General features: G+C 39.9%; 1 protein-coding gene across 1 annotated transcript in view; it reads right to left on the bottom strand.

The window, feature by feature from the left end:
- The window catches only part of pot1 (protection of telomeres 1 homolog), a 57,553-nt gene extending 31,262 nt beyond the window's left edge, over positions 1-26,291 (bottom strand). Inside the window, exons 1-9 of the mRNA XM_054620175.1 lie at positions 26,220-26,291; positions 14,412-14,539; positions 12,985-13,057; positions 10,799-10,899; positions 5,951-6,058; positions 5,385-5,468; positions 4,392-4,518; positions 1,601-1,731; positions 1,221-1,514 (exon numbers count right to left, since the gene is read on the bottom strand). Of these exons, the coding sequence (XP_054476150.1) occupies positions 1,221-1,514; positions 1,601-1,731; positions 4,392-4,518; positions 5,385-5,468; positions 5,951-6,058; positions 10,799-10,899; positions 12,985-13,057; positions 14,412-14,531 (1,038 nt within the window). The 5' untranslated portion in view covers positions 14,532-14,539; positions 26,220-26,291. The remainder of the gene's footprint in view (positions 1-1,220; positions 1,515-1,600; positions 1,732-4,391; positions 4,519-5,384; positions 5,469-5,950; positions 6,059-10,798; positions 10,900-12,984; positions 13,058-14,411; positions 14,540-26,219) is intronic.
- Between the last annotated feature and the right edge of the window lie 691 nt (positions 26,292-26,982).

The following is a 26,982-nucleotide window of genomic DNA, read 5'->3' as shown; positions in this document are numbered from 1 at the left end:
AAAACAACTAAATCAACTATTTCAGTTTCCAAATCAAAGCTGGTGGTAGTTAAAAAATAACAGAAAGCACAGAAACACAGCTTTCTTACAAGAAGTCATGTTGACATCGACAACAGAGTAAACAAAAACCGACTAAAATGACTAAAATGAAGGGACCAGCCCCCGTCTTTTTAACCTGTTTTCACTTCTGAATCTGTTTCACATCCTGGATTTATCCTTAAAACACATTTAAAAATGGCCAACAGAGAACGAGAAGTTTTCTAATACAGTTCACTGAATGACAATCACACTTCTTAGTTTAAACACTAGGTATCATGTCATTATTAACAACTACAAGGCCTTCAATGATTACTGGTCGATGAAAACATTCACCTCAGTTGATAAGTTAAATTTAAATTTCATAAACGTTTGGAAAATCATTGCTTTGTTTATATAATGCAGCTTTTTTTTTAATGAAATAAAAAAAAAAACACAACAAAATGAGTTATTTGTCCTTTAAGTGTAGCTCATATGCATTAACAGCCCAAAAGAGTGAAAAATTAGGGTTAAAAAAACGGTGTTGAATCATGGCAGCAGTCTTTTTTGGGAGACACAAACAAATCTGGTGCTTCTAGAATCAGTTTCTCTCATTTCTATTTAGTCAACTGTCCAAACATAAAACCGGTTCAATTTAATTCCACAAAAAAAAAAAAAAAAAAAAAAAAAAAAAACATTTTGGCAGGCCGACATACAATCAGTGTAGTTATATGTGTTAAACGCTGCACTACGTATATTAATATATGAATAAATACTTGCATGTATACACTTACACACATATATACACATACATACAGTGCAGTGTTTCACACACTGATTGTATGTTTTCCTGCCAAAACACTAGTAACCTACACAGTAGTACTGCGCCTGAACACATCCTGATAAAACCTGATAAAATAAACTTTCTGCAACAAGAAAGTGCATTTATGGATCTCCAACCATCTCTAACGCACATAAATAAAAGCTGCAGAGGCGACACAGACACACTTCAGCTTAACTGATTATTTGTAGAATTCCCTCGTCTGAAAAAGGTTAAGCGTTGCCGTCTTTGTTTCATTCTTACAAAAATACAGGTCTTAATAAATATTGATCAAGAACACTTGGCTTGTTTTTCTGTAGAAATGCACCACGTATCCAATTCATCTTGTTCTGCAGTGTCTCTGTACATCGCGTGGCGTTCTCACCCTCAGCAGGGTGCAGGTGGTGTCGATGGGGGCTTTGGCCAGCAGCTGGCAGGTCAGGTCGAAGTAAGCTTTGGGCTGAGCGGCAGACAGAGGGGTGGTGGGAGTCGGGGGGAGGAGGTCCTGGCTGGCCGCCCAGGACCTCAGCTCCTCCACGGTCCGACGGTCCTCCTGGTCCAAGTGGAAGGAGCGGCTGGAGGTCCGCGGCTCCATGGATCCGCCCTCCGCCCCGTCGAACGCCAGCACGGAGAAACCGAAGGTGTTGACCAGCGTCATGGAGTTATTGAAGAACTGAACCTGTGAGGAGAAACGTGGAAACCTCTGTCACTTATCTCTTTCGCATTGGCCTTTACATCCAAAACCATCTTTAATCCAGGCTGGACCTTGACTCTGTGCAGGCGGACGATGTCCCCGACTTGAAAGACTTTGGGATGGTCCTCCAGCTTCTCACAGAAGATGGTGCAGCCGATCTTCTGGTTGGACTGATCGGTGATCTTCAGGGTGGAGCAGAAGTCTGTGGAAAGAAAACTTCCTGTGGTTAAGATCTCATCATCTGTTGAAAGTGATGGAGCACAGGAAACCAATACTGCAAGCTCCAGTTCTGCAAGGTGAAGTCGATGCTTCCTGTCTTAAAGCTGCATTCTCTCTAGTGTCCATCAGGGGGCGACTCCTCTGGTTCTTCAATACAGCATGATGATCATTTAGTCAATGATGCTCCATTTAGAGTCAAACAGACCATAAAGCAGGGTATGCTTTGTGTATATATATATATATATATATATATATATATATATATATATATATATATATATATATATATATATATATATATATATATATATGTTTGAGTGTTTCCATGTTTGTGAATATCTGATTTGTGGGAATATGATGTATGTCATATCTTATGTCTATCTTTGCTGGTGTGTGTGTGTGTGTGTGTGTGTGTGTGTGTGTGTGTGTGTGTGTGTGTGTGTGTTTGTCCAGTGTCTGATCAGATGGATTTTTCTAACATCTATGTTTATTTCAAAGATGCCTGAAGGGTCCAATATAAATATGATGACAGAGTCTGGACATTTTCTACCCTGGATGGAGCTTTTTCTCTCTCATCCTTCCCCCGAAAACACAATAAACACACACACACACACACACACACATAAACACACACACACACACACACACACACACACACACACACACACACACACACACACACACACACACACACACACACACACACACACACACACTTCATCATCCTGTTCTGCGTGGCTGCGGGTCGACTCAGACTGAACGCTCCGGTGTTTATTATCTCATCATCTTTTCCATCGTTCCTCTTTCTTAATGCTTTTCCTGCTCTTCACCGCGCTATCGGCTGCAGTGTGTTAACAGGCAAAAGAAGTTAAGAGATTAAACGTGATTCCAGAGGTTCAGTGGATTCCATTAAAGCGCCTTCTTACGTGATGTTGACGAGTACTGAGGCTGTTGAAGCCCGAGCAGCCACTCTCCGGGGCTTTAACAAGCTCCAGTGCTCGTCAACAGAAATCCACACCTTTCTGAGTTTGTTTTAAGAATAATCTGAGACGTTTCCATCCAGACAAAACTGTGTGTGAGCTCCCGCTCTGCACTGATGCAGCTTATATCTCTTCATGACAGATTTTCTCTTATTTGGTCTGTCAGCGGGTCTCACAGGAGGTGATGTGGTTTATGTGTCCGGGTCCTTTTAAACCCATAACTATCAATCTTTCCTGCATTTTTAAAACACAACTGCTGCCGAGCATCTTAACGTCTCTGTCCGTGGTGCTGAATGGAGCTGACGAGGAGTTAATGTTCTAAAACTAATCCAGTCAGTTGCACTTTGAGTTTGGTGCTAATTCGAAAACGTGACAAACATTACACCTGCCAACATCAGCATTTATGAAACTATTTATTTAAAGGGGACAGTGTGTGAGATTGTGTGATATCTAGTGCTGATGCTGCAGATTGCAACCAACGACAAACCCCACAGCTCAGCCTTCCCTTCCTAAGCGTGTCTGAGAACTACAACGGTCTTCAGGTAGGGAGAGTTATCTTTAGGAGTATTTTCATGACTAAATAATTGCTTTGAAAAACAAAAAACTAATTCAAAAACGATTAGAAGTAGTGATCCGTACTGATCCCCCCCTCACCGGAACAAGAATTAATTACACAGTTTAACGTTAATCATCACAGCGTGAAATAAAGTTTTAACTGACGGTTGTTATCTGCCAATATTCAGTAAAATATGAGATCAGAAAATCTGCATTTTCCAAACAACCAATCTGTGTTTAAATCAACAGCAGGAGAACGGAGGTTCAGTTCAGTTACATTGTGATGCGTTCAGGCTCTGTTCAGTGAAAACAAGTATTGGTTGAAGTTATCAGGATGTGTTCACATGTAATCTGGTAAATTGTAGTGTTGGTGATAAACGAGAATAAATCCAGTAGTTTGAAGATTTTTTCACATTAATATAAATCGATATTAGAGATGAATTATGAGCTGTTTAACTTCCTAACACTAGCTCTAAGCAGGTTATAATACATCAAGACAACTGATAATGACTAGATCTGTTTTATTCCATACAAATATAGAATATTTTATTTCCTTATCATTTGAATTGAGTGTTTTTATGAAGAAAAAAACACTTTAAATTACTATAACCAAGTAAATGATCACATTTAGAATTGTTGATGGTTTACAGACTTCAGTGTTGAAATGATTTTTGGCACTGTGGCTAAAACAAAACAAAAATAAAGAATTGCCTGCTGCCTTGCAAATCAGCTGTTATATTCAAACAACAAAGGGATCTATATCTGGTAATATGGATCATCAATGATCGGCAATAATTGGCGGGAAAAAAACATTGGGAGGATCTCTAAAAGTTATATTTGCTCCAATAAGTGATCCGATCCAAACCCGCGAGTTTCACAATCGGTTGCACCACTAACAAGACATTACTTAAAATGAAGACATATCTAAATATTGTTTATAGAGCAGCAACAGTTATGTTAACAGCAAACTCACTATATAAAGTCATTAATATGTTACTGGAAACAAATGTAAAATGCAAATAAAAGCGTGAAGTTTATAAAGAATGAAGAGCACGGACATCAGATATAGTTTGGGGCTGTTTCGTCCATCTCTCGGTTCCGGACTGACCTGTGCCGCGGCTCTTGAACGGCTGTTTGAAGAAGACCACCACTCCGTACGCGTTGACCACGGTTCCGGCCTTCAGGTCGTCCAGTCGACTGTACGTGTATTTTGGAGCCTTGGTCGTCCTGGAAACCTGAAGAGAAACGAAGCGGGAGTTAAAAACAAAAGCATAGCAAGCTTTGTGATGAGCAATGTGAACGAGGATCCTCTAGATCTCATCACCACCTCGTTTGACTTCATCACTGCGGACTGCGATGTTTCAAACAACCAACAGTAGTGTTTTTCTGAGATTGACAGATTACGTAAATCTGGCATTTAACGAAACAAATGTCATCTCTGATAATTGTTAAAAGCTTCGCAAACCACTGCCTGAAGTTTCCTACTTCCTCCGTCTGTCAGACGTGATTTTCAGATGAAGATAATGAAGAGAAAACCAGAGAGGCAGTCTGTCCAAAATGTATTTTTACCAGCATTTGTTCTACAGCGCGGATCAAACTCAAAGAGTCTGAATTAAAATCAAGCCTTTACATTTTGATCACAGGCTTCAGAAAACATTAAATCTCCTTTTGTATATATACTCTTATTCTGTGAGTGTTATTCCGTCTGTTTATGTATTCTGTTCTAAAAATGTTTATCAAAGCTCCACCTCACGGTTACTCCTTTTTATTGATCCGTCCTTTGCTTCAAATTTTATTTAAAGCCGTCTGAGTTTTACTATATTAAGATGATCTTGAACAGTGGCAGAAGATGACTTCCATATTTGCTCTCATGTGTTCCTGCATGTTGACAGTCCGACGGCTAGTAAGAATAACTTCATTACTTAAAAGGACAAGTCAATTATTATCACTATTATACATTTTTGGAGGTTTTTGGCTCGTATCAAACAGTGACAATCCTCCTCTCCACATCACCAACCACATCGAGGCCCCGATCCTGACAGATACAAGACCTCCACGACACACAGACCCTCCCCAGCTAACAGGGTCGTCTGACTCTGACCTCAGCGGGGAGATCGGAGCTCCTCTTGGCGGCCGGCGAGGATCCCGGATCAGGAGGAGGCGGCGACGGCGACGGGCGGGACACCTGGAGGACGAAGACGGAACAGAGACGTTACGGTGAGAAGTAGAGTCATTTTCTCATAGGCTTCTATACAACCAGAGGAGTCGCCCCCTGGTGGACAGGAGAGAGAATGCAGCTTTAAAACATGAAGCATTGACTTCACTTTGCAGAACCGTAAGTAATGTTACGGTAATGTTGCAGTTGATGGAGATACAAAGCATGCATTCTCTGGGTTATGTGCACTTGAAATGAATAGAAGTTAAAGTTTGGACTGTGCTAAAATCACATAACTAAAATGGCCAAAATAAAGCTGCTGGTTTTCCCGGAGACTCTCCTTTTTCAAGCGGCCCTCTTGTTTGGTCCACACCAGAGATCTGATTAACGGCCTTGACACCGGCGCCAACGCACCTTTGTGCAAGACTAACACTGAGAAAGAGCCTATTTATATGAAGCACACACACACACACACAATATGAATATGGTGAATATCTCTAAAGAGTCCTCACGTAAACACAGGCGTCGTCCCCAGACAGCAGCAGGTTAAAGGGGTGCAGCTTGTCCTTGTGAACCGTGGGAGATCTGCCCACGGAGAACCCAGAGGCCACGACCACGTCCTGCAGGAAAGAAACACAAGAGCAACAACAAGCAGAGGAATCGGGGATTAAAAACAAAAACTGAGGGCAAACAGAGATAAATACACATCTCTTCTTCCCAGAGGGAGGACAGATTGAAGTCGCATCCTCTGAGACGTTAAAGGAAGACATCACAACAAGTCGCAGAAGATAAGCCGGTGTGAAAATGGAGATTGTCTTTTGTTAGGCGTGTGTCAGCTGCTCCTGGGACAGCTTTTTAAAGCCCGGTGCTCAGAGGCTGACAAAGGGAGCCGCAGAAAGTCTGAATAATCACGTTACGGAGCGACGAACATCCTGACAGGAACCTCTGTGATCTGCAGCCGCGCTATGAGGCGCCTTCAATGAACTTTACGGCGCTTTGAGTTCCATCAAGATGCTGCTGACGGGGAGGATTATCCCCGATGCGTTCACTGTCCCCCGTCCAGGTTAAAAGAACTCTGTAAACACTTTGTTTGTAGAGTTCAAGGGAGCCGTCACACCAGAGCCCCGAGGCACCGAAAGGTCCACGGACTCTCAGAAGAGAGACGTTTAAAGGTTTCGGTCGCACTTGATGTTGTTGACACTAGTGGTTACCGCGGTAACGGCAATGTGTGGGTTAATAACACATATCAGAGAACTCTGGAGGAAGCAATCAGTTTTGGATTTGGCTACTTTGTCAGAAACAACAGAAGAGCAACTGGTGACCAAATACAGTGCGTTTCCTGTGACTTCTTTTCACAATAAAAGCCAGTTAAAAACTTTTAATATGAAACAGCTGCAGTAAAGAAATGTTTCAGCTTTCACTAGCATCATTAGCACTATGTTACAGTTCCCATGACACGGCTAGAAGAGTGTGAATTGATTCCACATATTTACGCATTTCCTGTAAAAAAACAGAACGGGATATTGATTGGCGTTTAAAGAAGCCAAAAGCGCTGAATGTGCATTCATTTAAACGTTAGGCATAATACTGAACTTTTCAAAATACAAAAAATACAAGACAATATAAAATATCATAGTGGGGTAGAGCAAAATATACATAAACTGCAGGTATACAAAGGTAGTCGAAGTAGAATGAAGTGTCTGAAGTCTGAATGTGCAAAGTAATGAAAGTTATCAGATAAATAAAGAGTTAAAAGGCACAATAATAATTCCCTCTGAGATAAACTGGAGCAGCAGTATAAAGTAGCAGAAAATGAAAAATAGTAAAGAAAAAGTAAGTACTTGAGTAAATGTACTTAGTTCTTTTCCACCACTGGGTTAAGTGTGGATACACAGTTTTGTAGATTCTTCATTCAGGATTTTCTGTCACTACAAAACCATCAGAATCTTGACTGAATCATTCAAACGCACCATATGTAAATGAATTAATTTCATCCTAGAGAATAAAAGGTCACACTCGTCAACAAACCACACAATCACTCAGCACATTGCCTCGTTCAAATCACAGGCTTTATGATGCGGAAAATTACTATTTCCACGGACACGCCTTCTAAATAGCCTCTTGTTTTTTTGTATTTATGAAAGTGACATAATGAAATGATGGCATGAATATTTATATCAAATAAAGGCTTTCAAAGCGTTCTTCATTCAAATCCTTCACGAGCTTAAATGGAGAAACATCTCTGAATTCCTCCTGTGTGACATAAATCAGTTTAAATGTAATAAATCATGTTATTCCAGCAGAGTGACGGGTTTGGGTGAAAAAAATAAATAATCAGAGTTGGTTAATTGTCTGTGCCAGATGTGTAGAAGAACAAAAAAAAGGCAGTTTGGGAAAGCAAAGACATCCAAGGAAACAAACAATGTGAATATGCATTCGCTCACAGCTTCTTAACGACTCCATTAAAACTAATTTAGAGGGAAAACAACCGTGAAAAGATGTCTGCTTGTTTGTTTTTGTCTCGCATGAAGAATCAGAATCACTTTTACGGACGAGACGGAGATATAACTCCAGAAAGTGCAATTATCACAACCATTATGTGCTGTTGGCTTATTTCTCATTAGGTAGAATTAAATAGTTTTATAGACTTGATCACATTTTATGAATTTTGTTTAAAGATGGGAAACTATCTTCATTCGGCATGACATAAAAGCTACATTGAGGGAACAAACCATTATTTTTGTTTTTAAAAAAGGCGCATACACACTCTTTTCCAGCATTGAATAAAGGGAGCGGTTTCTGGCTGTTTGTGTGCAGTCTGTGACAATACGTAGTTAGAAAGACTTCACGCCCAAAAGTTACGTAAGTGACGTCCTTGTCTTTAGCTACGATGCCTGTGTGTTTAGTACCAGGATGTAGGCACACCAACATTGGGGCTTGTTCGTTCTTTGATGAAAAGAGCTCCATTTGTAGCAGCAGTGACCTGTCAATCACAGTGTAGCCCCGCCCTAAAGCATCCCCTGCTTTATGGTCTGTTTGACTCTAAATGGAGCATCATTTACTAAATGAACATCATGCTGTATTGAAGAAGACTTGAAACTAGAGATTGAGACCATAAACTCATGTTTACAATGTTTACTGAGGGAATAAATCAAGAGAGAAGTAGAGTCATTTTCTCATAGACTTCTATACAACCAGAGGAGTCGCCCCCTGGTGGACAGGAGAGAGAATGCAGGTTTAAGGAACTTCTGCGTCTGTTCCAGTGGGGACATCGCACTTTGCTTCTCTAGGACATTTGTTAACAAAAATTGAACATGTTAGCTATAAGTTAGATATAAGTTACAACACTCCTTTCTCATTTGTATTACACCTAAAACTTTCCCAAAACAGGGCTGTGGACAACAGGTCAATAACGTATGAATAATTGCGATCATGTCCATATATTGTACGATAAGTCGGTATAGCAGTTATTGTGAAATATCTAGTTAAGTATACCTGAGAAACAATCAAATGTCATTAATACTATACTATATTGTAAGTAGCTTTGCATGATGGGTAACTAATATCAGAGTTATGGATTTTTAAAAAATGTTGTGTTTATTTTTCTTATTTTTTGTCATGTGTGCCTGTTTGTTTTGTTGTTTTATTGGGTAACTGTTTTATAAAAGAGGGAGAGGAAGAGTGTGTTTGATTAGGTGTGAGGAGGAAAGTGGAGGTGAAGGTGGCAGGAAAGGAGACAGGGAAGTAAGCGACATCTATATGGGCTACAAGTTTATGATTTCTATTCAGGAGAATTTGAAGAAAAAAAAAAAGAAGAAAGTTGTAATCATTTTAAAGCTGTGATTGTTTATCTTTGTCCAAGAAACCTAAAAGTTGAAAAGACCAACAACAATGTTATGGAGATGTCTGTGAAGGTAGGAATGGAGGAAACAGACACAGCAGCAGGAGTTGTTGACACTGAGATGACACCGAGGAGAGACAAGGAATCAGAAAAGCTGTAAATTAGATTCAGCAGCCAGACGCCTTCATCATCGTCATCGTCATCTCCATTCACACTTTTTCACAACAGCATGTCTGCACAGGCTAAATATAGATCTGTATGATACACGATTCATATTTCTGGACTGAGTTGCTGATGGCACTTCTTCACTTCTTCCAGGACAATAAGAAACATTGAGGAGTCATCAATGCTAGTTATAATGTGGTGGAAGTCATATTCTATATAAGAAATGTGAAGATATTTCTCATCATTTTATCTAATGTAAATAACACCCGCTTCAAGAAGGAAAAAAATCATGAAAAACAAGCTGTTAATGGTGTGAAAGCAAACAAACCAACCCCAGGCTTCTTTTTTTAACAGAAATGTGATTATGGCCTGATTTAAAAACCTAAACTCATCATAAATCTATCTGCCGATTGTGAAATCTGTTCGGGAAACAATCTTATTGATTTTTCTCGCCTGATTAATAGAGCAAACGCTGTAAAAACTGCTGAGCTTGTATCCGACTCTGTGTACTTTGTCAGTTCATTAACTCCATGAAACAGTGTGTGAGAGCGATCCCACAGCGACAAGACGCGAATCATTACAGCGAGAGACGCCTCGAGGGCTTCTTCTGATAGAACTAACAATGCTTATGATCAGATATTAATCAAAGAACATAAATACACACATCAGAAGCATTATAGTGCTGACTGACGATCCAATCAATGAGTTACCCGTCAGTCTGTATGAATTCATGTTTAATCCTCTTGTTCGTTTGTAAAAAGTCAATGTGAACCAGGCAGCAACCTCCAGTTCTGACGAGTGAAGCCGATGCTGAAGTGTCTTAAAACCTGCATTCTCTCTCCTGTCCACCAGGGGGCGACTCCTCTGGTTGTATAGAAGTCTATGAGAAAATGACTCTACTTCTCTCTTGATTTATTCCCTCAGTAAACATTGTAAACATGAGTTTATGGTCTCAATCTCTAGTTTCAAGTCTTCTTCAATACAGCATGATGTTCATTTAGTAAATGATGCTCCATTTAGAGTCAAACAGACCATAAAGCAGGGGATGCTTTAGGGCGGGGCTACACACTGATTGACAGGTCGACACCAGAGACGTATACGGCGTCTCTACGTCACTCCTCTGCATTCCAAATATGGTCACTTCCCTGCATTGGATGCAGTCCACAAACCAATGGGTGACAACACCAGACTACGTCCACTTCTTATATACAGTCTATGGTTTGTACAGGAACTGGACCAGAACTAAAATGCAACAATGTACAATTTCTTCCCTTTGATCTGGACCAAACCAACCTATCTCCAGGTGTTTCAACCACCCTGATCTTCATATATTTGACGGGCCGGGTGAACCTACCCCTTGATTGACATGTTGACTGAAGTCCTTGGCCAGCGCTCCGAACAGGACGACGTTGATCGACAGGTTCTGGGACGAGGTGTTCGGCGAGGAATCTTCTTCTGCAAAAGACGACAATGACGAGAGGTTCAGGGGACGATCTCTGAAAACGTTAAGTCACAAAGACAGCGAACTCTGGATTGTTTCAGCTCATGAAAACTGTAAAACAATCAATCCTATTATTCAATTAGACAATCTACAGAAATATTTTGGACATTAACCAATTGTTCAAGTTATATTTCCAAGCAAAATTCAAACAACTATCTAATTACAGTCATGCATTTGTGAGAATTTGCTGGTTTTCTTTGTCTTTTGTGTTAATGACCTGAATATCTTTTGGTTCATGGCAGGTGGACAAAAAAAACGGAATTTCAATTACTGACACAACAAGCCATTTAAAGACAACACATTGGGCCATAGGAGTCGGAAATGTTTCAATTCTAAACTAGTTTCTCTCTTCTATCTGGGAAACTGACGGACGACATTCAAACCCTCGGCGGTCCAATAACTTGTTGCTCACTAACCAATATTGAAAGCTGAAAAAAGAGACATCGACTCCTCTCGTCAGAACCGGAGGTTGACTTCTGCTCCAGACACAAATGCATAACTTGAATCTTGACAAGATTCTCTCTTGATCTGCAGAAAATCAGGCTGTGCAAGGTAAGATATGAACTCTCTACCCTACACTAGACCTGTCACTTCCAATGATGGAGAAGTAACGTGTAATTTGTTTGTAAAATGTACGAGGTTATGTTCACTGGTGGTGCCTCGAACGCCTCACATGAGCAGCAGCTTAACAGAACAGTAAGGCGGCTGCATTTTTAATGAGGCATCTGCGGTGTTTAATCCAGAAACGCTTCCACACGTTGCTTCTGCGACGGCTCGGCGTCACGCTTATCTGTTCAGCACCGCTCACTTGTTTTCTCCATGCTGTGGTAACGGAGAACAACAACAACAGCAGACCTGTATGACAGATTGATTTTGAAAATGCTTTTTTTCTAAGAAAATCCGCAACAAAAGAAACAGAAATAGGAGAAACATTAGCGAGACCGTCGCAAATCAAACCCCACAATGCACCAGCAGGACAAAACACTGCAACAAAACCGACAGACGACCTATAAAACCAACAATACAGGAGAGGTGGACCGGGAGACACAGGCGGAGTGTCAGTGAGTTTAAAAGAATAAAAGGAAGGATGCCCCCCCGCCACAATGAGAGTCTCAGCTCTCCGTGGCCCTTTAATCAGGCTGCTCGGAGATAAGGAGGCCACAGACGAGGCAACAATGAGACACTCTTGCCTCCTTTGAGCTCTTGGTTTTGGTTTCGCAGCACATTTACTGTCTCGTTTGTTCCCATTTTCCAGCAACACGAGCTCTGATAAACCTTCTGAAACCATCTAGCCTTTGTGAAAGACCTCTAAAGGAACAGACACCGAGAAGTTCCTGCTTTTGAACAGAGCCGAAATAAAAAACACCTGGAAATAAACGTTTCCGCCGCGCTGCCTCTCTCTCTCTCTCTCTCTCTATTCTACCTCTCAAACTCTCAGCTCGCTCGCATGTTGTCTTTATTTTTTCCTCTATTCTTTTTTTTAAATGAGTTGTTAAGCTGTGGTAAAGCCTAACTTTACATAAAATGTCATAAAACATGAAGAAGCGCTCTCCCATCATCTTCAAACGTTCCTAGATGACTTCGTTGTTTGTGGTGAATGGAGCGATACACGTGTTGAGTGTGTTTGACCAATCAGCGACGGCCTTCACTCACCAATAGTCTTCTTTTTGGATATTAAAAAAGTACAGAATTTGCTCTGACTGGTGTTTGTGACATGAATGCATTTAATTCACATTTCCACCACGAAAAAAATGCTCCTAACTGACTTACCATTAGCATTATTTGTGCCTTAAGAAAAACAGACAATTATTGTCCCTGTACATTAAACCAATTTCACAACCTTTCATGATACTGGGCTGATCGATAATGATTAATCACAAAAAATGTATTAAACTAAAAATGCACAAAAGAATATTCCCCGCTGTGACTGACAGGTTGCTGGTTTGATTGCCCTTTAAAAAGTGCAACCTCACTTTAACATCATTCAGGAACAATCACACAGCTGATGCACAGAGACAAGATTGACGCTTGAGTGTTACCTTGAATGACAGTCTTCAGGAGGAAGTTGTCAGACGCTAACGACACCAGCGGGCCTTTACGAACCACTTTCCCCTGGAGAAATGAACAACAACAACAAAAAAACAAAACACTTTAGAGACTAAATGGAAAGCATTTTAGGTCCTACTGAAGAATTTCACTGAGGGGCCTGTCAGCTGATCAAAGCCACATCAGAGAATCAAGCAGCGTTGATGAGCGCCTCGGGGAAAATGAGCTGCGAGACAGAAGGTGGATTATTCTGCCGCTCTGGTTTTTCATTAATATATTCCAGAGAACGAGAAAATAGCCGAGTGTGAAAAAGAAACTAGTGAACAGGTGACAGATTAATGAAAAGGGAATACTGATCAGTGAGGGAAAGTCTTCAGAAATGACGTGGTGCCACTGAGCTGCACAAATCATCTTTTAGCTCATCGGTTTCCTTAAAGGAACAGGGTGTAGGTTTTAGTGGCCTCTAGTGGTTTGTGGTTGGAGCCAACTAAAAAACCCTGAGCTAAGCCCCTCCCCTTCCCAAGCGTGTCGGAGAACTACGGTGGCCTACAAGTATGGATTGGTATCTTTAGGACTGAATACAACTAGGAACTACTTTTATCAATACCAATTAGTTGTTTTTAAAAAAGATATATACAATTTTAAAAACAAATAAATTCAGAAAAGGATTAGAAGTATATTAATAATCTAGATATAAATCTATAAATATTGTTTTCTAGAGTTATGTTTACAACAGTCTAGTCACTATATAAAGTAATTAATATCTCACTGGAAACAAATGTTAAATGTCAATAAATTAAATACAATTTCTGAGTGAAGCTTATTTTTTATTTTATTTATTTTATTGATTTATTTGGTAGGGTTTGTGCACATTAATAAAACATTTCTGTAAATGCGCCAGAGTTAGCCAAGAGGCTATTTTTCATCTGTAGTCCCTACACAGATGTTTTGAAAGTCCCCCTAAAAACAGAATATTAAGATTAGAATTACAAAGTTATGCATTATTTACCCTTTACAAAAGGTTACAGAAACAATAAAAGAAGAGAGAATATTTATATAAGTAGTAACATAATTCAGGACACCCTTGTACATAGTGAAGTACTATTAAGACATGCCACACAGAGGCTCGTTAAACAACTCATACGAAGCAAATAAATGAGGGAAAATTATGTTAAATAGAACATGGACTAGAAACAAGATTATGTTGCATTGTTAGACACTAAAAATACGTATATGTCAGAAGCAGAATACATAATAAAAGCATGCAGAGTATGTAAAACAGTGTCATTTCAGTCTGACACGACTAAACAACAATAAAAGACATGCATGCAGGTAGATGAGTGTTACTATGGAAACACTTAAGTAAAGTGAAAGTACGTTAAAAGCGTACTGTGGACATTTTGGGCCGCTGTAAACAAACCTTGACTGTTTTGTCGGAGAAGTCGCCGTTGGTAACGATGAGCGAGATGGGAACCCTGGTCAGGTGTGCTGGTACCTGGGCGTCTGGCCCCGCCCCCTCCAGCATCACTCCCCGAGGCATGACGTCACCTGAGGGGCATGAATGAAGACAAATGTTCCAACAAACTTAATTCGAAGTTGGTGAATCGTGTGAAAAGGTTGAGTTCAGGTTCATCTGGTTTCGGTTTCAACATGTGATCTCTGGGTTTTTTTCCCAGGTATTTGGTTTCCAGTGCGGTCTGACGGACTCATTACCAGGATAAACCCTCCGACAGGAAACTCCCAGATCCGTGTCGACAGCGCGGCGGGGATGGTTAAAGTCTGCGAGGCGTTTTCTCCACAGAGGAACCCCGGAAAAAGGGCAGGCCGCGTTCCCAGCAGGTAGCGCGTTGCTTCCTGTCACAGCTCGTTAAGTTTGATTTTGGGCGGATCTGACCGGCGAGTCCCTCGGTGGTTAATCTCTGGTTTCCACCAGAGGACGAGGCGCAGAGCGGGAACAGCCTGCGAGGTACGACGAGCTGTTCACTCGGCCGTGCAGTCAGCTGCTCGGTCAGGCGGAAAACCCCCCCGACCAGGAGAGTAAAAATAAATAGAAATCAAATAAACCTCTCTGATTTAGACCGCGGGGGGGGATGGAGGAACCCGAGGCCTGAATTAGAGCACGATGAGTGATTCATTCATGAGCTGCTCTGTTTGAAGGTACCACGGATGGTTTTGGGGGGGATCTGACCTACAGCTGCTTCACGTCACTCCGTCTGACCCTAAAACCTCACAGAGCTGCTGGTTCACAGACTCTACTACACCTGCAGCTCAGAAGGACTTCAAATAGTCCTGTTTTTATATTGGGTGAACACAAGAGTTATACAAAAACCGTAAAAGACCAAAAGCTGACATCAAGAGTCTGGACACAGATGGTTCAGATAGTCACTTTTTTTTGTCTATTTAGAGAGTTTTGGCAATTGAGTGCCAATGTAAGGGCCAAACGGGAAGTCATATCATTTATGATTGGTCACATTATGGCGTTTAACATTAAATTATTGAGCAACAAATCCAGCTGTTTGCAGATGAGGCTGATCACTTTCTGTCCCCCTAGATCAGAGATTTCCTGAAACCTTTCCTTCATGTTTCGTGGTGTTTTTTCCGTCTCACCTGCACAATCAATTGCTGAGTTTTCCATAGAAATTGCTAACTTTAGCTAACAGCGCTAGCATTAATGACTCGCTAGGCTCCGCTAGTTACCGTGCAACCAGTGGTCTTCTACAAGTTGTTATTCCAAATCAGGCGGCAACCTCTGGGTCTGAAAAGTGAAGCGAATCAAGTGTATTCAAACTTGCATTCTCTCTGATGTCCACCAGGGGGCGACTCCTCTGGTTGTATAGAAGTCTATGAGAAAATGACTCTACTTCTCTCTTGATTTATTCCCTCAGTAAACATTGTAAACATGAGTTTATGGTCTCAATCTCTAGTTTCAAGTCTTCTTCAATACAGCATGATGTTCATTTAGTAAATGATGCTCCATTTAGAGTCAAACAGACCATAAAGCAGGGGATGCTTTAGGGCGGGGCTACTGTGATTGAGATGCCGACACCAAAATGCCGAATTCGAGGCTTCAAAACTTCAGTCCACAAATCAATGTGTGACGTCTTTGGTCCTGATAGATGCTTGTTAGAGGCTCGCAGTTAGTAGTTTAATCAATGTGAGCCATTAAGATTGAGGTATAGAAACAGACCGGCGATAATTAAAATATAATGCATGTGTTTCATTGCAAAAAACTATTCCTAACAACACTGTATTGCCCGTTAGGAATTCAAATACAGAAATGAGAACATATTAGGACTTTACAACTATTTATTTATTGCCCGGCAACATGTGCAATAAACATGAATTAGTGGAAATTATTCTCAATAATAAGAAATACAGTTGTGAAAGTCAAATTTGGCATTATATCTAATGACAACAGCTGGTGTTTATGACAAACTATTGGTTTAAGTCTGTTGTTTTGTGGCGAATGTTGAATGCATTTTTGTATATCTGACTGAAGACCCTAAATGCTTCTGTTGACAGCTCTGCACTTCAGCTGGTTAAGCTGGCGTAAACTTCTCACCCTGAACCAATAAATAAGCTCCAAAGGATGTGTGCGTTAAAGTTCCACTTTGGAGTAACATCAGTGAGTTGCATCGTATATTAACTTGCTGCCAGTGATGTTTTCCAATAAAATATACGAAAATAGACAAATTCAATAAGAGAGATTTATTAGCTGAAGAGCTGATGGAATGAAGGTATTTTGGAGAAGGGGAAACCAGCTATGAGAATACAGCCTGAACCAAGATGGCATACTGTAATATACAACTATAATGTGTCTTATCATTCAAAGAAATCTTTCAAATGTTGATTGACAACGATAAAAAAATGCCGCTGGAGATTAGAACCCACCTGTGTGATAGAACCCTGACTCCTGGACCCAGCAGGACCTCATCTACACCTGCAGCCAGCTGACCTTTGTCCTCCAGCAGCTGATTTGTTTGTCAGCTTCAGTAGATGAATGGTAGACTAAGTCCCTCCCTAAACAGTCAGCTGATCCCCTCCGCCGCGGGACGGCAGCTGATCCCCGCCAAATGTCGACCAGACCACCCGGAGCAGACGGTCGGCCTTCCCGCTCCTCCAAGCGTCACCGACAAAAAAGCCACCGCTCAGCTGCTCTGGGACGCTCGTTAACTGGGAGGGGTTACTCAAGTTCATCCCAACAACACGGTTCACGAGGACGATGAGAGGCTGAGCTCTGAAAACCAGACATGACTGCTGGGGACGGAGGACGCCCGGTGGTCCAACAGACAGATCTGTTCCCCTCACAGGACAGAGCGACCTGCTGGAGTGCCACTGAGCAAGACACAGAGTCCCTACCAGCTTGAAAAAGTCCCATCTATTGATGTCCTTAAATGTCATTCAATTTTTTTTCAAAACACTGGCAAAAGCAGCTAAAAAATACACTTCACTTACATGATTATTCGACTGATGCAATTAATAAACAATATGCATCATATATCAAACAGAGGAAATTTAAATCATTTTCTTAATGCATCTTCTCCTAGGTGAGGATTTCTGTCACTGTACTCCCAAAAACATTAAACTTTTTGGTGTCATAATCATGACACCAAAAAGAGTGAATTGACGTATGAAGCATTTTTGATTGGACACCATAGATTGGTTAAATCGATGACAGGTTGTTAGCAGTTTTTGTAAAGCGTAAGTGCCGCAAAGTTACCACGGCAACAAAGCCTGGGCGTCACCTGATGGCTCTTAAACTTCAACAAGAGGATCATCTTTAAACCTCATCAGAAAATCCAATGATGAGTTGAAAATACAAGACTAAATGGGATGATATAAAGTCATTTTCAGGTTGGATTTTGCAATAAATGTTTTATTTTGTGATGGGCCCAGAGACGGTAAATAAGGAGTGGACATAGTCAATGTGACGACACCAGTTGGTTTGTGAACTGATGTTTTGAAGCGTAGAGTTCGGCATTTTGGTCGTCGCCATCTTGTATTATGGCAACCAGAGGTGAAACCAGAGGGTGGAGCTAAGTACAACCACACACTGAACATTCTTAGGCAACCAATATAAAAGCTGCTTTATGGTCTGTTTGACTCTAAATGGAGCATCATTTACTAAATGAACATCATGCTGTATTGAAGAAGACTTGAAACTAGAGATTGAGACCATAAACTCATGTTTACAATGTTTACTGAGGGAATAAATCAAGAGAGAAGTAGAGTCATTTTCTCATAGACTTCTATACAACTAGACCTGGAGGAGCCGTATGCATTTTTGCAGAGTGGATCTTGAAACCTGTGCCGGTAGTGTTAGGCCTTGATCACACATATCGAGGGTTTGGGAAACAATAACGTCACAACTTAAATGTGCACACGCCCACCGTTGCTTTGTGTTATGAGTATACGCCTGACGGAGGATTTACGGCAACGCTCAGACGCAACTTGTCATCCTTCCAAACATTTGAATCATATTTTACTTTCGGTTTCGCCACAGCACCTCTTTCCTTGTGCCAGAAAGGTGTTAATAAAAGAAAAAAAGGTGAAGAAAGAGCCAAATGATAGTCTTTAACTGTAAATAAATAAATCATTAGTTACTGTTTTTTATGCAAAGAAAATTAGTTTGAAAAGTTGGTATCATTTTCAGGTTGTCCTGTGGAGAAATGAATGAACAAACACTAAACTCTACATGGCTCTCTCTCCACTGAGAGACAAAACGAACCTCTAAACGTTCCTGAGCGCTCTCATTCATTATGAACAGAGGTGAACTCTCCACACACTCCGCTCAGTGCTGCCTGCCACCTGAAGGTTCATTTGGCTCGGCATAAAACCTCCAGCTGCCACGGGCGCACGCTCCAGCGGTTTCACCTATTGAATTAATAAAAAAAAAAGAAAAAGTCACACGGCTCAGCGGGTGATTTGGGGGTTTTATTATCAGGTACGGAGCAGCTTGCGAGCGCAGAGCGGAGGGAGTGTGTCGAGGGAGAGCAGCTCTGCAGCGCTCAGAGAACCCCATTTATTAAAAACCATTTAAAAAAAAACACACTTCAGCTCTGGTCAGAAAAACAGACAGACCCTGGACACAAACTCCTGTTTAAAATGTCTCCCATCCGCATTCAATGTCCTCCAGGAAAACTTTATCAAAAGGTATTTTTTTTTTATTTTTTTTGAGGTGCTGCTTCAACCTTCAGCTACACAAACGCCAAGTACAAACATTAAGACGCACAGAATCACAGACCACAGTTCTGACCTGCTCTTTATGTTAAAAATGCATTAAATTACTATGCATAACGTAAAAAAATGCAACATTTCCTCATGCAACGGTTCGTATGATATACTATACCTAAAGTTAATATTTTTCTGTGCATTTTCCATTCCAGCAACACGTGTCAATGCTGCGCTTGTATTATACATAAGAACATAGGTTAAGGGAAAGATTGTCGTTTGGGTTAAAATAACCACGGAAGTGCCGTTACTGAAGTACGCAAATTACGTGACAAGAACATGAACGTGTGATTTAGCGGTCTTTATATTTGGTGTTCAAGATTACGAGGATATATCAGAAAAAAATGAGGGCACATTATTTTTCGTATTGATTTAAAGCATGAAATTTACTCGAAGTAATTGAATTCTTACAAACTCTTACAAAGTTTCCGTTTAACAAAAAACTTTTCGGATAAACCTACCCGCTCAGCACCAAACAGTCTCTCACTGCGTCTGTCTGTCTAACCGGCGTAGAAAGCTAAACATCTGGTAGCTAAAGAGACTGTTTTCTTTCCCCTCAGGGGGTGGTGGAGACCAAACCAGAGCTAAAAAGGTGAGTGAGTATTGGACCTTTATTTTTCTGTAGGACACAGACACTACTCCACCACTGTAACAACACACAACTTGTTGCTAACATCTGGTGTTCACAGTTTGTTGTGGCCACTAAATTAGAAACCATCATCATTAACGCAGGTTTAAATTCTGCTTTCCTGGTCAGCGTAGTGTGACTTTAATCATCTTTAAGACGTCTTTGCAGACGAGCATGTTACACGTTGGTTTATCAGTAACCTGGGAATTGAACCTCTAACCCTGACAGTGTTGGTGCCTTGTTGAAGTTACCATGAATCCAGACCAGAATGAACTGCGGAATTAAATAATATGTTTTTCTTTTTGTGCCGTTTGATCTGTTTCATATCAGAGGAGAGGCTTAACATAGTCAGATGAACTGGAGGAGGTACAATGATACACACCGTCTGTGCAGCAGAGATATGTTTTTGGCTATGAATCCACACAAATCATCTGTCTTATCTCCTCACAACCCCCCGGGGTAGAAGACACAGATCTAAATAAAGGATATTTCCATGCAGACTGGAAGAGTTTCCTCTGCACTAGTAATCCTCCCAGAGGGCAGCGAGAGATGAACCGACTTTCACCGGCAGCAGCTGATAAGAAGAAGCTGACACGGGCTCGAAAATACGAAACATCAACACTGTACAGGGAGAAAGAGGACAGCAGTCAGCTGTTCATTAAAGCCAAAGATATGCATAAACAACACAGCGTTTGGGGCACCACCTCGGGCTGTAATGGATCATGAATTTGTGCTGAACCATCAGGGTCTGGTGCACGCAGAATACACAGTATTAGACTGGATTGGTGTACGTTATGTGTAATCGAAGTTTTAGCTATACAAAAAAAATGTAATGAGGTTATTGGCGGGGGAGTCCGTCAGTGTGTTGGGTGTAAATGAACCGGCCAAGCTGGAAGACCGGCCTTTAGGTTCCGATCCATGAGTCCAAAACCAGGGTATGAACTGAAGCCGAACTTCAATTGATGGATTTATTGTGTCTTCTATGAAACCTTAACAGTTTTAAGTCGACGTCCCTAACCCATGAAGAAACTGTACAAGGCTGGATGCAATCCATACGAGTCTACTGATGTCTGATTTAACGTTAAACTAAACTGTGATGATCAGAACTATCCTCGGCCGTGTGTGAAAGGAGCTCCGAGATGCTTGTTTTCTTCCTGACTTAGCGACACGCTGTTCTAATCAACAAAAAAAAGGCAAATGCACAATGATCCGAACGCATCTCACGTCATAATCCATTCACACAATGTCCAAACAATCACAAGCCTCCACAAATACGTGGCCTTTGCTGTGTGATTTTCCCCTGAAGGTTAATGTCATATTTCATAATGGGGATTAGCCGTCCATGTGGCATTTATTTTATATTTCTAAAAGCTGTTTTGTTCACAAAATTACACATTTTTTTGTGGTTCTCTGATCGCATTTTCTTTTATCTATGTGTATAAAAGTAACTGTGATTCTTGTTTTTTTTCTTGGATACACCTATGCAACCATTATAAGAAATCCATAATTCATGGCATCCACTTAGTTACAGAACAGTCCAGCCTTCCAGATGTTTAACAGTTAAAACCCAATTTCTAACACTTTGACTGGAAAAGAAGAAGTTCACTGCTGCTGCTGACCTTTGAAAAGTTTCTCTAAAGATGCAGAGTTAAAAAAAACTAAACGATGTCGTACATTTCTGTGCTTATAGGAGAAGACTTTGTAGACACTGTAGAGTTTCTGACTGCAGACCCCACATTGACCGGCTTTATCGGATTAAAGCTGTCAGATAAGAAGACAGAATCAGCAGGTCTGTAAATACTGCGTCAGAGAAGATGACAACTTAATAATATAATTTAAAATTGCACAGAGGTTATTTGAATAAAAACATACCTCACAGCGATGTAAGGTACCAGGAAAGTACTGCAGGGCTAGTAGAGACATTAAAATGACTTCACGTAATGGTGAGAAAGTCAAGGACGGCATAATCCATTCTTAAACTTCACCTGAATACATCCTATAAATTCTCAAATAAAAAAGACGTTATTATGAAAAGTTTGGTACAAATCATTGAAGTGGATCTTAATTACCTGCAATATAATGTCTCACTTGATAAATTCATGAATAATGTCCATTTCCACAGCACTAATCCCGTCAGTACAACGGAGTCATACTCTCCACTCTGCTGATGTTAATACTCTCATTCAACAATTAATTCCAACTGCTTCTTTTTCTTTTTTTGCGGTTTATGGTCAGTGTTACAGCGCCGTCAATAAAACTGAACACCGTCGTGCAGATGTTTCACATTAAAGGCCAAACAGTAAGAGGGTAGAGTGCGACCTTTGAGTTGCTTTTATTGTGAAAGCTTCATAAAATAAACTTGATTTTGCCCTTCGCTAAGCCCCGCCCCCCGCTGATGGAGCTGGCATGGAGCCCACACTGTCACTAATTGCACTCAATGCATATAAATTATCACATTTTTGGAAAAACAATTTCCTAGAGCAACAAACAGAAGGGTCTTCAATGAAAAATGTAAACATAAAGATAGATGCTACAATAAAATAAAATGATTATTTATGCTAAATAAAGTTATTTCGAATTTGAATTGTGTTTTTTTATGCAGAAAAAAAACAGCTTCTGTAATCCAACAACAAAGGGACTCGTATCTGCCAATATGGATCATCAATGATCGGCAATAAAAAGAATATGATCAGGGATCTCTAAAAGTTAGATTTGCTCCCTTTTTTTCCTTTTCCTTTTGTGCTGACCCGATCTGTGACTCTGATCTGAGATTTTATGATCCATTGCAACACTAGTTATCTATATTATTCTATCTATATTATTATTATTATATATATAGTAGCAGGCTGTTTGTGAAGCCTTCAGTCACAGCCGGAAACCAGACAACTTTCTTTCGTCTCCTACTTTTGTGATCACGCCGCTCGTAGTTTTTTTGTTTGCCAACCGAAAAGGGGATGAAGAAGAAGAGATTTCAAACAAACAACAGCATGGAATGTGAAGGCAAATCATTGAAAAATATCAGATTAATAACATCTTAAAACAATGATTTATATTATCGCCCAAGTAGAGTTTCTCTTCACTACAAATAAGTGAAGTAATCCCCGCTTCTCTCCCCGGGACATCGTGATCAATAAGACAAACGACGTAAGCGATCAATCACCTGCTGAGCTGAATCAGGTCCTGACGCAGGCGATGACATCATCACTGTGGTCTCTAGATGAGAGTTTAATGAGTCACTTCATTCTTTAAATAAGTGTCCTTCATTGTGTGATGACCATCAGGCACAATGAAGACACAGAAGGAGCTCATTTGAGTAAAGTAGAGAATATAAATGGCTCGCAGTGCGAGTACAGGTCAGCAATGTTTTTCAAAGTTCTCCTTGTTAAAGATTTAATTTGTACAAAGAACCCCAAGTCTAATTGTTCATCATTGCGGCCTTCGTTTCTTTAGTGCCTTTTGAAACATCAGCCAGGGAAATATAATTTAACGATGATTTTAATAAAAAAAAGAATTATAGGAAATATTAGAGCTTTAACTTCTACAATTATGATTGCTTTGATTCAGAAATATATTATATTAAACTAATTCTCCAGCGCTTTACGTGAATTATCAGAAACATTATTTGGAGTCCAGAGTATGGGATCCTTCATTTCCCATCATGCAACAGGTGAGCAACAGGTGAGTACTGTAATGTTGCGTTTTAAGTCACCTGTTTTCCAGTTTGTAGACAATGATGACGTACGCAAGTGTGCAGCAGCTAAAGAGGATAAACAAGAGCTTTACCCAGAAAAGATGGAGAATGTGAACCTAAACAAATAGACCTTCCAGGTCCGTGTGCTGTTAGTGGGCGGGTAGAATACATAACAAGGGTTCCAGTATTTAGTGTCCAGATATAAAGATGTGTTTGGTGGAGAAACCTTGAGTGTAACGTGACACCAGGGAGAAATTACAAGCTACAAGTCACTAAATGCTTCCAGATATGTAAAGAATGAAACCGTCGCAATCCTGTCTGTGCTCTGTAGAACTTCAGTCCAATTTTGGAATACTGAACATGCAACAACCAGACATTTTGATGCTGGTAACAGTTTAATTCAGTGTTGCTTACTCATCTGGATGACTGGACCAAGACGTCACTTCAGTTGCCAACATGCGCACACATATTTTGGTTGACGTTTGCTGTATGACTGTGCGCTGACAACAGCACACCATATTCAATGTTGGTTTCATTACAATAAACGACCGTCTCGGCTGATGTGAGGCATTCCTTTTCTGTCTGGAGCTTGTATTAGATAGTTCCAAGTGGGATATCTTTTAGTGACGTTTTACAAGTCATGAACCTATAATTAAGGAACCTCCAACAGAACATGAACGAGGCATAAAACACAAACACAAAAGCTCCGTATTCAGTATAAAACAGCTCAACAGGAAATCACCATAACATTTCTTATAGCCGTCACTATTATCAAACCTGCAGAATTTGGAAAGTAGAGTCGCTTGTGATGCAATGTTCAATCATTCAATCCAAAATAAACACTGTAAAATAGCAAAGAATCCATTTTACGAGTCGTTAGGCCTCAAACCGTCATCCCCACGTCTGATTAACCAAGCAGCAGCTCAATAAAACGTCAGCGGTAAAACCCTGGCAGTGCTGTTCCCTCACACAATCACATCCTATTTGAATGTGGAAGAAATAAAGAGGGGGGGGGATAAGCTTTAAAGTGGCCCCATAATGGCAGAGACATGTAACAGTGATGTCTTCTTCTTCTTCTTCTGCTGCTCAAAGGTCGTTTACTTTTATTTTGAAAGAATTTAGATAACAAACGAACTATAAGGGAACTATAGTGTGGTTAACAAGCTATAGACAGATACAGCAAGATAATCAACAGACTATAATACATCCAAAACTCTGCTGCCCGTCTGCTCTCCCACTCCCGCACCAGAGACCACGTCACCCCAGTCCTTCAAAACCTCCACTGGCTCCCCGTACAACAAAGAATACAGTTCAAGATTCTCCTCATCACATTCAAAGCCCTTCACAACCCCTTCATACCTCGCCGATCTCCCACACCGACACACTCCCACCCGCAACCTCAGATCCACCGACGCCAACCTCCTCACCCCCCTACTCGGTCTAAACACCGAGCCCGGACGGACAGGGCCTTCTCCATTGTTGCCCCCTCCCTCTGGAACTCTCTCCCCGTCACTCGCCACTTTCAAAACTGCCACTTAAAACTCATCTATTTAAATCTGCTTTCAAGCTGTGACACTGGCTCAAACTATATCTTTTGTTTTGTTGCTGATTCGTTTACTACTGTTATAAATATCATCTCTTGTTAACATTTTAAATGTGTTTTGTTTCTGTTTTTAACATGTAAATGCAATACAACACACTGTGCAATTATAGTTATAATAGTTTTTCTGTCTGTACATATAATATTTCAGTTATTGTGGATTCTTTACTGTTTTCATTGTTTTTATTGCTTATTTATAATTCTTATTTTTTCTTTTCTTTTACTATGTCTCTTGTTTGCACTATAACCTATGCTGCTGTAATCCGCTGCAGGACTAATAAAGGATTATCTTATCTTATCTTAAAAAAGTACCTTTTAAAGTGCTATAAATAAAATGTATTATTATTATTATTATTATTATTATTATTATTATTATATTACTGCAAATTATGAATCACTAAAAGAATAAATACATGCTTACATTACTTATTCAGCAGCCCAGCAATGCACAATAACACTATTATGAACATACTGGTCACCTCTAATGTTTGTAAACACAGACTCCCATGATGCATTGCGATACAAGCTCTCAAAAAAGAACTCCTATCCAAAAATCGGTCAACTTTGGTTTAAAGTTGCAGCAATTCTCTGTCGCGTTGCATTGCATGTAATAACAATGTCATTCTATATTAAACAGGCTCCATTGGTGAATTCGGCTGGAAAAAAACACAACATGCATGTCGTTATTTTATAGGATTTCAACTTTTTGGGGACCAGAAAGCAACATAACAAAACCAATAACACAGCCACGTGTGTTTATTCAGTGAGGGATGTCTATTAAGTGTCAGCCGAATACTAAAAGGGAATGTACAGATTTGTAAAATGTTTGAACCCATACTGTATATATACGCATGCATGTGGTAATAAGCACTTTAACCTAAAACACAAGGGTTTTTAGACGGAGTCTGGACACACATTATCCTGCAAAGAACTCAGATGTTTGAGCGCCTCTACAAACGAATGCACCACCTTTATAAAGTGACAGACTGTGTGTGTGTGTATATGTATGTATAGACTGAAATGCACAGCTTATATGGACGCAAACACGACATCACATGCAGGAAATAAGGAAACTTACTTTGTTTTCCCTCGCGTGGTTTCGAATTGACAGGCTGCTCTTCCGCGCATGCGTGTTAGGAACCGGATAGCACGACAGAGGAAGTACACAGGAGAACAATATCCATTTAAAGTTGCAGAAATAATGACTTTAAATCCTCAAAACATGGTATAAAATGTTTTTTATGACATTAAAGTAAAAAACACATTAATATATCAATAATATATATTCCAATAATGTAATGTACAGTACCAGTCAAAAGTTTGGACACACCTTCTCATTCAATGGTTTTTATTTATTTATTTTTTTCTACATTGTAGATTAATATTGAAGACATCCAAACTATGAAGGAACACAAATTATGGTAAACAAACAAATTATATTTTTTATTTTATTTTTTTATTTATTTTATTTATTTTATTTATTTTATTTATTTTATTTATTTTATTTATTTTATTTATTTTATTTATTTTATTTTTTATTTTATTTTATTTATACAGTACCAGTCAAAATTTTGGACACACCTTCTCATTCAATGGTTTTTTTTTTTTTTTTTCTTTATTTTTTTCTACATTGTAGATTAATATTGAAGACATCCAAACTATGAAGGAACACATATGGAATTATGTGGTAAACAAACAAATGCTCAACAAACCAGAATATGTTTTATATTTTAGATTCTTCAAAGTAGTTGAATTTGAAGGTGTGTCCAAACTTTTGACTGGTAGTGTAGATTTTATTTATTCATTTTTAATCGTTGTGGTTCCGGATACATACATACATT

Source organism: Anoplopoma fimbria, chromosome 19, assembly GCF_027596085.1.
Source record: "Anoplopoma fimbria isolate UVic2021 breed Golden Eagle Sablefish chromosome 19, Afim_UVic_2022, whole genome shotgun sequence".
Lineage (NCBI taxonomy): Eukaryota > Metazoa > Chordata > Actinopteri > Perciformes > Anoplopomatidae > Anoplopoma > Anoplopoma fimbria.
This window is presented reverse-complemented; position numbering and strand designations above follow the sequence as displayed.